General features: G+C 44.2%; 1 protein-coding gene across 1 annotated transcript; it reads right to left on the reverse strand.

Moving 5' to 3' along the window:
* Positions 1 to 349: 349 nt before the first annotated feature.
* Positions 350 to 16,688, reverse strand: SAG (S-antigen visual arrestin). Its single transcript, XM_066193837.1, has 15 exons — positions 16,590 to 16,688; positions 15,968 to 16,055; positions 15,838 to 15,882; positions 15,356 to 15,549; positions 14,580 to 14,639; positions 13,411 to 13,478; positions 13,089 to 13,224; positions 12,698 to 12,782; positions 11,412 to 11,484; positions 10,243 to 10,380; positions 9,864 to 9,941; positions 8,975 to 8,998; positions 8,492 to 8,556; positions 3,201 to 3,210; positions 350 to 2,551 (listed from the first exon to the last, which is right to left on the reverse strand). The coding sequence occupies exons 1-15, from the start codon at positions 16,686 to 16,688 to the stop codon at positions 2,458 to 2,460; spliced, it is 1,257 nt and encodes a 418-aa protein (XP_066049934.1). The 3' UTR covers positions 350 to 2,457.
* Positions 16,689 to 17,026: the final 338 nt, after the last annotated feature.

Below are 17,026 nucleotides of genomic sequence, written 5' to 3' on the forward strand. Positions count from 1 at the left end.
CGGCCAGGTAACCCCCCCGCCTCTCCAGCACCCATCAGCGACGGGCAGTTTAATGTTCCCGCTGGGATCTCACGAAGAGGCGCGAGGGGAAAGCGTCTGTCACGAAACCCGTCCTGTCATGCGTTTGCTCCAAGCTGTCTTCAAACACAGCAGGTCCAGAGATGCCATCGCTCCCAGAACGCATCCCTCTCCGGGAGCTGGCGAGCTCTCAACAAACAGAGTCCCACCACATCACAGCCACGGAGTCGGGAAACTGGATCTGCTCTCCCCCAGCGGAAAACAGGAGGAGCAGGCCACAGGTCTGACTCGGTAGATCAACATAACACCAGAACCAGAAGAAAGGGAAGATAAAAGGCAAACAGCTCTAGCTAGAGACCTATTTTTTGCTGACAGAAGTCAGCATCTGCTGGCTGAAAGGCCAGAGACCCAGCTTGTCCTGAAGGACAGAGAACTGCAGGAACCAGCAGAAAGCCCTCGTTGCTCTCTGAGCAAATGACCAGCATGAGCTGAACAAATAGTGTCTCAAAGTGCTTTCCCCAAGCCCAGACAAAAGAACAGATTTAATAACCATTTAACAACCATTTCCTCCCCACTGCACAACAGAGTGCACTGTGATTTTGTCACACTTAGCGCACAGAAGTCATCACCACAGCTGAATTTGAGAGGAAAGTCAGGCAGCAACAGAGGCCCCACACAAAGTTGAGAAATTTTTTAACAAGGAAAAAAAAAACCAAAACTCAGATCTCTGAGTTTACTGGTCCCATATTTACAGGTCTAGTAGCTGGAAACACCTTTGTGGAGAAAGATACACCATGAAGTAAGACAAGGGGACCCTATTCCCCTCCTTCTCTTAGATCTTTAAAGGATCTTCTGAACTCCTGCCCTCCAAAACCAGCAAGTTGTTCAACCTTTCTGTATCTTCTGTGTGTTTTCCAACCACCAACAAATTAGTAATAAAAATACCAGGGAAAAGCCTTCCCAGACAACCAGGTATAAATGCCTGACCCTCTCCCAAAGCTAAAAATCACACAGAAATTATCCTGATTGTGAACACCTGGAACTGGCTGGGTTCCTTTAGCAGCAAAGCACCCAGTGCAGAGCAAACATTGTGCCTCTTGCAATTCAAGCTAGGGTGAGACACCTGCAACTAATGGACAGCACTGAGGAACAGGTGTATGAGGGGAGAGCACTGATGGAACCCTGGAGTCAGCTGTGGTCTTAATTAACTGCTTCCAGCATCTTAATCAAGACCAGTTTACAGAAGCAAACAGATACATGTGTAAAGTTCTTAATTCTATTTTCCAGAGTGTAGGGTGGGAAATGTAAGCCTTTATTAATAAGCATGGACCCTGCATTCAGATTTTCCAGGAGAATTTAAACCAGGGACACTGAAAAGCAGATTAAAGCAAAAATGAGAAAAATAAAACACCAGTTGTTTTACATGCAAAAATGTAATTAGCTGGTGCAACTCACTTCAGCAAAAACCTAAGTGAGATTCAGGAAAATATCCAACATTTACATAGATAATGAGAATATCCAGATCAACAAGAGAAAAAAAAAAGTTTGCAGAAAGCAATCTCATTTCTTAGAGCTTAAAGCAACTGCTGCCAGATGGATGTTGGGAAAGGCTTCTTGGGGAAGGCTGCGCAATTATTTCCTCCTTAATTTTCCTGCACCCTCTTTTGAAGCAGTTGCCGACAGGAAACTAGACTAAATGCAGGCTCTGTCTGGACTTGTATTTCTGTTTGGCATTGTATATAGGAGCTTTAAGCAATTCATGGACAGTGCACATTTATCTCGTCTTTAATAACGTGGTTATTCAGCACATTGCTAGAAAGCTAATACTGTGTGTCAGCATTGTCTGTGCTGTGGGAGACAACTTGCAAGACATTTACTGGTACAGAAAGTGAATGTAAAAGCCACACGGGGACAGTGCAAGCACTGAAAAATTCACTAGCTGAATTTGGTAAAGGATCAACACAAAAGCGATCAAAAGGAAGTAAAATCCGTTTTATACAGTCTGCTGAGAAACTTTGATGAATCACCCATGGCTGCAAGCTTGCCTTCCAGGCTAGGATTTGGTTGACTGGCACTTCAAAGTCACAGACTGACACTGAATAAGTCCAGGCAGGCTGGCATAAACCCTCCTTTAAGCTCTCACCAGTGCTGAAAGCAACCAACCTTTTTATTAGGCAGCCCTAAAAGCAGAAGTCATGACATGGCAGACGTCCTGTCCTCCTCTGGTAGCTTGAGTAAGACCAAGGTGTTGGGTTTGGTACATTCCTCCAGAGATGAATCTTGTAATAAGCAATAAAGATTCCTGATGTCCACTGACCTCAGGGCTGAGCCCTGGAAGACCATGCATAAACTGAGAACATGCAGATTACTAGAAACTTAGGTCCTACATCTGTAATTGAAGCCAAACAATACAGCTCCTCTGTCAGCCTGTTCTTTTAATCACTCATCAGTTGAGGGTGAATTCTTGTCCTCTTCATCAGGTGTATTTTTTAGCTGCTGACGAGCAAAATCCTCAAATACCAGCTCTGCTTCACTGCAATGAAAGAAACACAAGTCTTTCAAAATGAAAATGATGTTACCCTATTTTTACACCAGTAGACTAGAGGCAACACATAGGAGGAAGAAGAGAAGCCCCCAGCAGACTGGTAGTGTTTCCTTTGTCTCCAAAGGGATTTGGATCACATTCCCACAGGCACCATCTTCCCTGGTGCTGTTCTAGGTAAAATGAAAAGCAGTTGATTGAGCAAGTCAAGGCACAAACTGAGCATGTTTCCATCTGTACTGAATCATGTCCATTCCAGATACATATTGATCAGCTGGCTGAACAGCCGAGAGCCTGCAAGGGGCTTTGTCCAGGAATAAAATGTAAAACATTTCACCCTTATTCCTTCTATACTATAATGGAGGCACATAGTCAAACCTGTTTAGTTCCTTACACTTCCAGCTATAGGGCAAAAACACACCCCTCCCGGGTGTGTTTGTGCTGTTAGGCAAAACATGATCTCTTAATCTATCTTCACATGGTCACTCACTGCTGTTTAACTCAGAGCAGTCATTTGTCAGGCCACAGTAACTTGCTCACTTTGGATTTTAAGCTGGGGATTTTTGGACAGTTTCGAGGAGTTTTTAAAAGAGTCAGCGCACAAGTGTAGCTAGAATGTGAAATAGTAAAAGAAACTTACCCATCCTTCCCTGCAGTCATGGGCATGCAGCAAAGGAGGAAAAAAGACAGACTGGGTAGTCAGAACATGTTTAATGCAAAAATGTATAAACTGACTAGTCAGAGCAGTGACAAAAAGCAGGATTTCCAGCAGTACAAGTAGAATTCCAGAAAGTCTCAAAATGCGCATGCCTGTACCTGCTGAGGCAAAACTCGGATCTCCCAAACAGAAAAGCATTCCAGCAATGCTGCCCAAGCCATCTGAAGGGCTGAGGAACAAAGATTTTCCCATCTACACTTGCTCATGGTCACAGCTGTGGGAGACATCTATGCACACACCTGCACCCTGAGCTTACAGTGCTTGCAAGACATGATGCCAGCTTTAATTGCTGTCACTGTGATTGAAGAAGTCAGCTGATGACAAGACAATGCTCTTGTTCAATAAACATGAAGGTATTAAAATTAGAGGTCAAAGTACAGAAACACCTCAGGGATCTCTCATCAGATGGGCTAAGGCCTTTGGGGCAACAGTCCTGATTTCATCTTGCCCTCAAAATGGTTTCAAGACTTTGGGCATTTGCATTTCTTTAGTAGGATCTTTGCTAACCACACTATAACAGATCCCGCTTACTAGCAGGATTCCTTGAAAGCTGTTTCAGCACAGCCTAAAATAAGCAGAAGAGTGTATTTGCAGGGATTTTACTGTTCTCACAGTTATTTTAGCAAAGCATAGTTACTTCACTGGCTTACTTCTCATGACTTTGGGTCAGGGAGCAAAGCACCCTTGTTCTACAGAAGTCAGCAGGGATCTGGGGCACTTCAGTGACTGGATAACTCACTACCTGGAGATTTCCCATCCACAACACACACTGCAATCAAGGGCAACAAGCACTGCTGGAAAAGTCAGCATTACAAGTGTGCCAAAGGGGGCCGCTCCAGCCAAAATGCCTCAAAGGATGGCTTATGTAAAGACACTCCTGATGGCATCTCTCCAGACCAGGACAGAAGCCAAGATGAAGTCTGGAATATCTCGGGGTATGTACGCTTGATTGAAATGGATTTAAAATGAAACATTTAGAACTTCTAAAATTTCCAACATATAAAGCATCATTCTCATTCCATTTTTTCTCCAATTTTTATTCTTTAGTCTGCTCTCTTTCCCCTCTTTGAGGTACTTTCACTACTATGGGAACTGTGATATCAGTGATATGGGTGAAGCAGAGCAAGATCCCCACCAGTGATTTGAAACTGATTTTACAAAATGGAGTGAGGGGGGCAATAGGTATTGCTTCAATTGGGCACATCCTTAACTGTCAGATAAATGATTACTGAGTCAATACACAGATAGTGTGGCAGCAGAGTAGTGCTTATAACATACCTCAGATGGAAGATTACAGTCAAAGATGCACCACTTCACCTTCAGACTGCAACACTATCTCCAACAAGCTACAACTGCACCCTAGCAGGAGGTAGGTCCACTCCAGAGTTTTCTGGCTGTCCTGTGGCTTATTTAATATTATAATATTGAAAAAAAAAATCTCAGAAAATGGGTAGATTTTTGCTTCTTTTAATTAGCATTCCAGCAATTGTTTTGAGGATTGGGATGCAAGGGGGATTGATGAGGGTCTAGAATACCATCATCCTCTCAGGGGAGGGTTTTCTGGACGGTTTTATTATGCAGCCACAGAAATTATTCCATATAATTCAAGTCATAGCATGTGGTAATTTTCAGTATAAACTTGCTTTTAACATCTCTTAGCTTGATGGGGGAGAAAAGAGAGTAGGTTTTGTTATTTTCCAAGGCATTCAATGCTTTAAAATTTCCTAATTTCTGAAAGTCACAATGCTAAAAGTATCGTGAAAGTATTGATTTGCTGTTAGAAGGACAAAGCATTCCTGGGTTTCTTGAAAACAGCCCTTTTGTGTAAGTTTAATCAGGGAGCAGATAAATGACCATTTGTTGAACAACAGCCAAAACAAAGGCCAGTGTCCAAGACATAGGCCCACAGAACTAAGTAAAACATCAGAAGATTGGCAGGAAAACCCCAGACCAAAGAACTCATGCTGAGCCCACAGCCTTGAGAAAAACCCAGCAGGAACTTCTGGGCTAACTGCTGACCAGGAAAGGGCTTGGAAGCATGAAGAGACAGCCCAGTTTGAATGTATCTTTAAAAGAAACAGATCCCTACGCATTTTTTTTTCAACAGGCGGAACAGACAGACTGCCAATGTGACAGGAGCTGCTTTGCCTAAAAATAACCACATGTAAACCACATGGGTCTAAAAACAGTCACAAAACCAGTACACACATGAAACATGCAAATCCTGGCCGAGCAGAAGACCAAGAGAACGAAGTGATAAACACAGGGAAGGAAAGGTAGCAAGCTGCTTCTTTGCTGTCTCCTCCTGCCACAGGGAAGAGAGATCAAGCAATCTGCAATAACCATGCACTGTGACAGACCTGCTGTTTACTGAGAGATGAACGCTTCAGAGCTTGCTCACAGACAACTAGAGAGGGCAAAGCCATCTGCTGTGAAACAGCACACAGCACTTGCTCACACTTGCCCTGGCTTGGCCCTGCAAATATTACATCATGTTCTTGGGAAGCTTACATTTCTGAGATTCTCTGTACTCAAAGTAGCCCTGCATGATTAAATGCATTGATGCTACACATTTTACTTCTGCCATAAATCACCTTGGCAAGAAAAAGGTATATTCCCCCACTGCAAAATAAATCACACTATGTGGCATTTTTTTAATCCCACTCCAGCTTTAACTCCATAGGATGGTTATTCTGACTTCTTTCTGTTCTTCCAGCTATGCCTTACGACAGTCAAGTGAGGAGGAAGGAGCAGTAGGCAAACTGGTCACTGCTGACTTGTCAGTAAAAACAAAAGGAAAATGAAAAAGAAGATAAGTAGTGATCTCAAAACTCCCTGTGCGTGCACCTCTGCCTACACCCGCTGCAGAGGCTGCTGAACAAGCCAACAAATAAAAAATCCATCTTTTGGGACCTTTGAGAGTCTAAACACTGTTTGTTGAAGCTCCATCTCTGCAATTAAGCCTGGATTTGCTTGATTCCAAATTAGATGGTATTTCACTAATGAAACACATCATGTTTCTCAAAGTTCATGAGCTAAAGTGGTAGAAGAAAAAATTAAAAAGCCTGAACTCACAACTGGGAAAAGGGATGAAGCACAGTGCATGGAAAACTACCAACCAATAAAGCTGAAAAGCATTTCAGTTTACCAGCTTAATACGGGAAACTGTTTTATTCCCTGTAGTAAGCCCAGACATCACATTCCAGCACAGTTTTCAAGTCAGCTCTTCAGGCTTCAGAGGAATTTTCTGTTGTGTTAGACTATCTTTTTTTAAGAGAAAGCATTTATTTCCTGAGCTTACCATTTGCACGACTTTCCCATGGGATAGCTCCTGAAATTACCTGCATTCATTTCCAGTTTATAAGAAACCTGGCATTTCCATCTGTACAAAATGCATGGAGCATAGCTGACGCTTCTGACAGCAAGCTTCTAGAAGACTTTGATGTAGCAAACAACATGTGGGCTGTGATTGTGGTAAGAGGATGTGCTGGGGGAAGTGATCTGAGAAATATTGCAGGTCTCAATTTTCCTTGTAAAGTCTCCTGCCCACATCCTTTTGAGTGTACTATATAAAGGAGTACATCACCCCTCCTTTGAAACAATCTTAGAAGGGAGAATTACCTGACTTCCCGTTTCTCCTCATATTACAAATGCTTCTGCCAGAAGTATAAAGTAATTAAAAGGGGGTGTTGGCATTTTTAACACAAAAAAAGCCACATAAAAAAAATTCACACCGCTCTAAAAATGTAAAATTCTTTACAGTGGCCTAAACCTTTGGATGAGCCTTGTTAGACGTTTTCAAGCTTTTCTTGGTGTCCATGAAAGCTCCTGAGCTACCCAGAAGCACTAGATGGCCCTCACCAGCCACACTCCCGGGATCACCAGTGCCACCCCAGCCCCCACCACTTCTGTGCCAAGACAATGTGCTGGCACTGCTCACAGCAGGGGCTTTCCCAGGGAAAATCAGTTTCCTGTAGTGCAACTGTTACAGGACAGATAAAACCTATCTTTGCCCACTCCAGCACATCCATGATTAGCAAAGCCTGATTCCCAACCACAGCATCTGAATGTGGAGTGGATCACCAGCTCTCTTCTCATTGCTCACACTTGATTCCTCCAACAATTTCACACAGGAAGGACTCAAGCCACCTCTTTCTAATGCTTCCAGTACAGACCAAAGCATCTATCTCAGGATAACTCTTCTCAAAGGTTCCCACTGTCACTTTCCAGTTTCATATTCTTAGAAACAGCAGCTTTAGGTCAGTTTGGGCACAAAGAGGAAAAGAAAAAGAAAGAAAAAGCACAAAAGCAGCCATGGCTTTTGTTTGGAGCCCACTAAACTTTGTTCCGAACAGAAGGCAGGACAAGATGGCTCATCTGTAACAGCCCCAGCAGGAAAGGGCTGGTGAGTCTGGTGGTCAAGAGAGGCTTCAGATGCTGTCAGGAGCTTCTGATACAGTGTGAGCACCTTGCAAACTCTGATGGTCACCACTGGTGAACAGAGCCAGCCAGGGCCTGAGGAAGTGGGAGGATGCTCCGGACAGCCTGTGGTTTTGCATCTGATCCCAAGCCTCAAGATGCCTGCATAAGGCTTGCTTCTTAACTGTTACAGAGCTCCTCCACTTCCACATAGAGACCTGACATTGAAGAGATGTTCATCTTGGATAACCACTGAACAAGGAGGCCACATCACAAACATCAGGGCAAATGCCACATCAAGATTACGGAGACTCAAGAATCATCAGTAGTTTTATCACCTCTTCACGTTGCTTTTAAGTATTTGGCTTTGTACAATGCTCATGTGTGTTAGGTATTTTCTGTATCAGATTTTTTCTTCTTTACTTATACCGCAACCTGGCTAGGAATTGCGGACAGCTGCATGTAGGATATTTTGCACTACAGTCATGAGATTTCATTGTGCAGAGCACAATGAAAACCCCTGTTCTCTGAGCTGTGATTCTATACATGAAAGATGAAAGGGAATTTTCTCCCATCTTTGCATCCCTGCTCTCTGTTACTTAGTGCCTGGAGGTTGATACATACATACACGCACACACACATTTATATAAACACACAAACACACAGATCAGCTCCATACTGCAGCCTTGTAGGCTCTGAAGGCTTCCTGTAGCACAAATCACTCTAAGCCTTGCAATGGTGAGATCTCACCAGAGCCTGTTAATAAACAAAGGCAAAAACCAGGTGTAACTGACCTGCTGGGTTCTTTTCCTCAGGTTTGGGGTGCATGAGACGAAATGGCAGCTCTGTGCCCACTTCACTTTAGGGAGAAGAAAGAATGCATCAGATCCACAGCTCCACACACATGGCTAGTTCAGCCTCCTTCCTCCTTAGGCCAGTCTGAGCCCTCAGCTATAGCTTTACTCATTCTTTCATGTTTTTCTAAACATAATTTTCCTCTCAAAAAAAGTTAAGCTCCAATTTCTCCACAAATATCCCAGGCATATCCACTTTCACAGACTGGGTATATTGTGTGCTGAATGTACTTGCATATACAGAAAATCAAAAGATATTTTTGTAATAGCTTCATTTTCACAGCAGAAGCACAAAGTACTTGCTTCTAACAGCTTAAGGGACAGTTACTTTTTTTAGGGAGGTGGAAATGGCAATAAGATAGAGAACAAAAAGATGAACTAACAACTAGGACTGCATGGTCTGAAAAGGAAGATGACATTTACCTGGAAGTGAGGTCTCCCAGCATGCTACAAAAGAAAACAAGGAGAAAAACAAAGAATATTTAATGCCTTTCTATTCTGGTGCTCCAGCAAATGCTTTTTAATTGGCATTCCACTGAAATCACTTGCCTCATGCGCTGTTCTCTACTTGTCACAAATTTAACTGAACTTGTTTTTAAAAAAGGTACTTTTACTTTTTCATGTCATTCCCATGGAGAAGGAGTCTAAGTTTTTGAACTCCTGACCAAGTGTTGGGCATGGCCCCTTTTCCAAGAGCCAAAAGGCAAGTGGATGACCACAGAGGAAAGCAGGCATTTTGCCATGCTTTAGACAAATCTTTGATGCATTTTTCTACTAGAACAAAGGGCAGATGAATGAAATACAAATGTAGACGGTGACTAGAATCAACTGAGAGTCACTATCCTTGTCATTTTTTGCACTGCTCATGTTGATAACATCAGGTCTACCCAGAAAGCTGGCTGAGTACAGAACCTGAGCTACAACGTTTATGACTCTCAGGCAGACGTTTTCACCTTCTGCACTAGGAGAACAGCAACGCCAACATAAAGGTTCACACAAAGTTCCACCTCACTTCTCTTAAAATAGGTTATGGCTTTGAAACAAAAATTGCAATGCAAACCAGAGGTTCAACCATAGAGTTATATGGTATCTAAAGGAGAGTAATACAAACCGTTTGGCTCAGGACAAGTTCTGTGGAGAGGCCAAGATTGTTTTCCAGGCAATTTATGCTTTATAGGGATCCTCATATCCTATAGCATGTGCCCTTTCTCTTGGGGTGGACTGTTTTGGTCTCTCCTCACCCATCAATGGCATAAACACACTCCCCTCCCTTAACTCCAGGTAGATGTAGCAAAAAGTGTGTTAGGCTTACCCTGGAACAGTGAGCTTCACTTTGACCTTGTAGGAAACCAGAATCCCCATCACTGTCTTGTCTATTCCATCCTTAATGCTGCCAGAGAAAACAGAGAGCAGTGTTGAGGTGGCACTGCGCTGTAGACACAACACACACCTGGAGCAAGAACTGGGGGAACATCCTGAAAGTGGGAGGGGAGGGAGGCCTCAGGGGCAACCAATACCTCTCCAGATTTGTGATCACCCTTCACTCAGAAAGAACATGATGGCATTAGTACTAGTGCTACATGTATCCATCCAGGCACAACTTTACAAAGTCCTGAGGGAAGCGTCTCCTCCATCTTCCCCTCTTCTCTATAACTCTCCTGCTACCTGCGACCATTTAAAACTCCACTCACATAGTACTGGAAGCCAAGTTGGTGTCCTCATCCTTCAGTTTTCCATCCAGAGCTATTTCCTTTGTCTCTCGGTTATTTGCAAGCAAGGGCAAAAGTGTCAGTGTCTTGGTCAGGCTGCTGTTTGGCTGCACCTTTTCCCTGAAAATAAGAAGAGAAGTAATACACAGTGATTTGTAACACACTTAACTAAGAGAATTCCAAAACAGATTACAAAGCTGCCCAAAAGGAAAGAAATTTATCTGTGCAAATTCAGTTGTCAACAATACAGATGTCCACCTCTAATCTAGTCAGCAAAATTCCCTTAATAATCAGCAGAGAAAAACAGGCACTTATAGAAAATGCTTTATTTCACATTAAGGCAGAAAAGTAGGTCAAAACCACAGGAAAATAAAATAGTTGAGGTTTGGAAAAGCCCTTTAAGATTATGAAGTCCAACCATCAACCCAACACTGCCAAGGCCACCAGTGAACCATGTCCCCAAGTGCCACATCTATTTTTCCTAATATACAACCTACACCTCCCCAGATGTAACTTGAGGCCACATTTCTGTGCTGCAAAGCTCCGAATGTGGACAAAATGAATCCTATCTGAAAATACCAATACTGAACGGAAAACGTGTCCCTAAGCAACAGAGCAGAACACCAGACAAATATGAAGTACCTGGGTATGCCCAACCATCCTCACAGTGTGAGGTTCAGAGCTGCACTGCCACTCTAGGGGATAAAAGCAAGTGGTTCTCCATAACACCTACAGACTCAAGGTTTCTGTGGGCTTTCTCAGGCCAGAAGAAACCAAATTAAATGCTCTTTCTCAAGCAAGAGTGTCCATGACTTCCACTCAAACACCTTTCAGAAAAGTGTTGCATCTCTATTTAAAGATTTCCAGCAACTGGGAACCTTCCGCCACCACCACTAAGCTCGTCTAGCAGGTAATTACTCTTTAAACCTCTTCTGCAACATCCCCATTCCCTGAAAAACCCTGAGGATTTCTGCTGCTCTGTGAAAAGGGGACCAGCTGCATCTGGAGAGTATGAGTGGTGTGGCACACACAAGGCAAGAAGAGAGAGCACTGTAACAGCAGGAGACTGCCAGGCTGTAATTATGAGAACCTCTCATTACTGATGGAGAGGGTAATTAAAAGGGTGTGAAGGAGCAGGAGCATTCACTCACTGTGCTTCCTCAGCAGCCACCACTTTGGTATAGAAGTCACTGGAGTACAGCACCACGTTGGTCACCTGCTCCACTGAGGGAGAAGGAAGAAAGGGAACACTCAGGTGTGTGCATGCACCACAAACAACATGGTTGCCCCCACCCCAAATCCCAGGAATGGGAAACATGGTGAAGACAGCAGAAAGCCCCATCCATTTAGAGCCTGAAGGGGCCACCATGTCAGAGAGTCTGACCTGGACAGAGACCAACAGCACCCCAATGGCCAAAGTCTGTCTTCCCTGAAAGGCACCTGGCCTTCATTTGGAGACAACAGAAAGTCAGTAACCCACAGTTTCTCTTGGGATCCTCCCTTTCCATTATAAAGATGTCCCTCTTCCTTCTCTATTTGGGTGTGCTTTTATCTCTGGTCCTGATACCTCTTGTATGCCTACAGCCCATGCATGTGCATTCAGGAGACAGGATCAGCCCAGAGCCTGTGGTAACAAACAATTTATATTCTCCAATCCTACACAAAAATCCCAGGGTATCTGACTGAAACACTGAAGATGAGAGAATCTGGGACCAACAAGGTCTTTTTAAGCCTAACAGAGGCATATAAAAGAGCCTAAAAATATCTGAGAATCACAGTGCCGGACTGGCACTGAAACAGCTTTCTGTGCTATAGCTCTGTAGGAACCTCAGCCATTTTGTTCTCTCCCTGCTTTCTTTTCTCTTTCCCATCCTTTGTCTTTCAAACTGTCTTCCCCAGCTCTGCAGCCTGTGGGATGAAAACACGTAGTGTCACATATAAAACACTGGCACAGCAATGAAGCTCAGCCCCTACCCTCAGCTTCCACAGGAGGAATGACACTGTTGCTGGCAGAGCGGCTGGTTCTCACACTGCCACAGGTTTCTGGAATGCCAGGCAAAGCTGTATGTGATCTAGGCACATTCACAGTTAACAGGAGCATCACACTGACAGGGAGCCCCTCCCAGTGACCTCCCAAAAAGGGTGGATTTTCCCCCACTTTTCCCACACCTGCATTGCCCAGTGCAGGAGACAGACCCTTTCTCTTTTCTAGGGGGGACAATCTGGTGCCTGAAATTAAGACATACAAGTAACCACAAGAATCAGGAAAAAAGTTACAGCACTTCACTTGATCAACAACAAAGAAACAGCAACACTTGGGGAGGGGACAAATTCCTGATATCCCCAATTGCCTTCTTAAACTGTTACAAGCACTAAATTCTGTCTCTCTTTCAGTCCTATTGCACTCAAAGAATCCCAAGCAACAGTAAAAGCATACCCTGGACTTTGATCTTCTTCACTGTTTTGTCTGTGCTGTTGTTGATGGTGACAGTGACTGGAATGGGCTCACCATGGTAGTATACCTAGAAGGAATGTGATGCTCAGAAATCCAGCCAGGAGAGTTCTTCCAAGCCCTAAACCCCTCTAGTTCCCCCAGATTACAGCTCACAGAGGCCAGATAGGGGAAGATGACCCCTCCCAGGGATTTATGACCCTTCCTTCAATGACTTCTAATGTGTTTGGTTTCAGCCACCCCTAGCGGTAGTTACTGCCAGAAATTACATTGGAGCCCTTGAGTGGCAGCACAGTCTCAGTTGAGAAAGCAGCAAAACGCCCATGGGCCTGCAGATGCCACAGTGACCCCAGCCCCAGGGCAAACACGCCCTCACCTCTTTACTGAGGCAAGCTTTCAGGTGCAGGGGCTTGTTGGACATGAAGAACTGCCAGGTGGTCTCTGCACAAGGCTTGGGTCCTGGCTTCTCCGGAGCATACTGCACCTTACGGATCAGCAGACGTGCAGAGTTCCTGGGAAGCAGCAGATGACAACATGGTGACACCCAGTGCTTGGCAGAGGCAGGAGTTCTGCATTCCCGTGTGCTCACACCCCAGAAGTCACTGACAAGGTGGGGCAAAGCTGAACAACCAACCAGGATGCATCACTGGACCACCCATCCCTTTAAGGCAAAGCTGAAGAGAGATGTATCCTATTACCTCCTATGAATTCTCTCTTCCACATTTTCAGTTGAGAAAGTTTTCACCTCAAAGTCCACCCCACAAGTCTGCCAGAGAGAGAGAGGACAGCTGTGAAATCAGGATCAGAGGACAGGAACATCTGTAGATGTTTCAGTATCTTTATGCACACCAGAAACTGGCAGACTCCTGCCAGCTGCAAATTATTCTGGCCTCCCACCACTGTCACAGATATCCCTGACAACTGGAGCTGACACATCCACCAATTCTGCAGCGCTTCTGATAAATAAGGCTGAATCCCAGCCTCTGAAAGATGACATCCCTGCTCCTGAAAGGCTTCCTGTGAGACTAGTGCTGGAAAGGTCACATCATAAGACTGACCAGTGTGCCATGCTCTCTGGCCCACCCTGGGTTTCTGAACTGAATTTCTGAGGTGGCTTTGCAATGCCAAAACCAGCATCTAAGGAGTGGAAGTGATCATGCCAAGCTAACCTTTGCTTTAACAGGTTTATAGCATCGTGGGGCACCTGTGTGAGTACCAAGTAATTCTCTACAGAGACATTTTTGCTAAAATATCATTCCCTGGCATAAAACACAGGTTATCCTTTTTGCACTAGATTCTATGATCCTCATCCCACTTTGCCTGGCTGATTGGCCAGTTCTGCTACCCAGACAAGCATCCAGTCAAGTATAAAAGGAATATTTTTAACAGTATCAGAAAACTTGCAGAACATAATTATTTAGTGCCTTTTACTATGGGGTTTTTGTTCAGTTTACACTTACATACGAGCCAGCTCTTCTCTGCATTTAATTCAGGGCAGGTCTTAAGGCATGTTATTTATAGCAATCTGTGAGATTTTAGGCACTCAGTCTCCTTTTCTTTCATGTAGCCTCACAGCCACAATCATTTTATGTGCAGCCAACCCACAAATCATGTGATAGTCTTAAAGAAGCTACAGCACTGCAGATTTTGTAGTCTTGATGTTATTGTTTAGATTCCCTTTCTTATTCTGAGGATTTCAACTCCAATTCTGTGACACATACCTGTAGCCCTTAGTTCTTGACATTCGTGGCACAGCACAGCAAATCAGTACCACCTTCTCCTACTCTCAAGCTAAACAAATTCACATGATTTTTTTCCATCTGACTTTCCTTAACCATGATAAGCACTAGTGTCCCTCTGGCCTCACCTTATCAACATCACGAGGAGCCGGCTGCAGACAGACTGAGCAAGGCAGATAATCTGGAAACTGTGGGAGGAAGAAGAGAAAATGCCCCAAAGCAATAGTACACAGATGTTTTAGGTAACATACTGCTCACAAAAGCAGTCCTGAAGACAAGGGGTCGCTCATTGTAATGCAGTAACCCTTCGGAATTCTGGCTAGTATACTTGCCTTGTATGAACAAACCCCTCTCTTCCAAAAATACTTTAGAAGTCAAGGAAGAAAAAAAAAGCCCATGCACAACATGGATCTTCTTCAGGAGCACTAAGACAGACATGGGACTGACAGCACTGGAAGGATTTCCTGTTAGAATTTGGCAGTCAGCTGCTGTCATTTGCTGACAACATCTGGTAAAGACCTTTTCATCTCCTTATTTGATCCACGAAGTTTTTAAAGGAAAAAGATTTGGCATTGGGGCAATGGTAAAAAATACTCCAGCCCCTCAGGAACAGGAAGGCAGGGATATATGGGGCTGTTGCTAGCATAAAGCCATTGCAAATTTCCTTGCCTTTTTTAAGAAAACACTTCTCACAGTGCTGTGACCACTGCACAATTAGGATCAGGACCTTTACCTCTCAGGGTTGCAAGAAAAAAAACACATTGGTAACACCACCTGTCACCCAAAACTGGAACTTGCAGAACATGAATTCACTATCAATTCCCATCTTCAGTCTATCACAAGGCCTCAACAGCCTGGTAAGTACAGACAAGAAGAGAATCAGAGGCTCTTCTGAGAAACTTACTGTAAAGAAAAAGGGGTAAGCGTTTTTCCCCAGCTTCTTTAGCAGAGATTCCTGCAAGAGGGTGAGAGACTCTGGCTTGTCAGCAGGTGGGTACACCTGGACCCTGGAGAAGAACAGGTCCCGGCGGAAGGTGAGACCAATGACATCAATGTCCTCCTGGCCGTAGCGGAACGCGCACGTGAGGGACACAAACACTGAGAAGAAGCACAGGACAGGTGAAACATGCAGCAGGATAGCAGTGAAGCCAGGCTGGGATGAGGACATCACCTGCCTCAGGGAGACATGGAAACTCATTTCAGCTCTTGTATAACCCAGCCTGTACTCATTCCACGTGTAACAACAGACATTGCACTGATAAGAAGCCCATTCCCTGGGGACAAGAGTTACATTTGTACCCTTCAAAGAATGAAAAGGTTCTACCTTAGCATCTCATTCACAAAGACAAACAATTTCTGAGACACACATTGCATAAAACCTCCAACCTTTTTTCCCCTTGATAATAGCAGGATCCACCAACACAACACCATCTGAAAAAAAGGGAAAAAATCAAGATTAACAGAGGATAAGCAGGGTTGAGAGCAGGAAGAGCAGCATGGAACCTTGTGGACTTACCTACAGGTTCCACATTCTCTATGTTGTCAATGAAGTCTCGCTTTCCCAGGTAGATGGTCAGCTGTGGAGAGAGGATGACCACAGTTGACTATAACATGTTTGTGGTTGTTGAGGGAAGGGGGGCACACACATCAAGAGCTATAAATCTTGCAGAGATCAGAACAATTCCATTTAAAATGGAATTTTTTTTTCAGCCATGCAACTCCCACCAGACTCAACAGGATTATTCACATGCTTCAGGACATCAGAACTGAAGACCTGTTACAGACCAGCTCCCAAAGGTACAACACAAATACTTGTGCATGGATCAAAGAAGTGTAGATTTAAAGGTTTTTGGTGCTGTCAGGTTGGAAAGTCAACGAATCAGCTTTGTTTTAAACATTCGCCAGCAGAAGTACAACCCAGGAGGAGAGTGAGGTGAGCTGCCTTCCTCTTGTATTATAACACATGAAAAGCTTGCCCTAAAAACTGTTTACATCATCTCCTCAAATTTAGTGGTAATATGGCTCACGGTCCTTCTTCAGAAGAAAACAAAGGTGACAGGAAAGGGCTTTCTAATAAGTCTCCAGTCTGACTACAGGTAAAACTCAAACCTAAATAAGCCCATTATTATTGTACTCACAGCTTTGTCACGGGTGCTTTTTCTGAAGATCACTTGTTTTTGAGGAGAATCAGCATTCTTCCCACCAATCCCGGTCTTTTGAGATTCAGGGCAGCTCATGGTCAAAGACAGGGATGTGACTGTGGGTGAATGAAGCTTTTCTGTCCCAAAATGTCCTGCCCCAGACGCCTGGGAAAAAATAGGTGAATGAGATAAAAGCAGTAGGCAAAGCACTGTACTCCTGTGCTCTTTCAGAACCCTTCATACACCCAAATGGTGGCTCTGTCTAAAAGCTACAAAGGTGGTTTGTGTTGCTAAGGAGTCAGACCAACCCCCAAATGAGAACTCATCTGCCCTGCTGCATTTTCCTCAACCAGAACCCAGTGCAATCCATTATGGGAAGAGTAGCACTGAGCTCAAACCAGAATGCACCTTAAGGACTGAACAGTCCAGCCACC

Source organism: Chamaea fasciata, unplaced genomic scaffold (genome assembly GCF_029207755.1).
Source record: "Chamaea fasciata isolate MVZ Bird 193981 ecotype frontalis unplaced genomic scaffold, bChaFas1.0.hap1 SCAF_11, whole genome shotgun sequence".
Classification (NCBI taxonomy): Eukaryota; Metazoa; Chordata; class Aves; order Passeriformes; family Sylviidae; genus Chamaea; species Chamaea fasciata.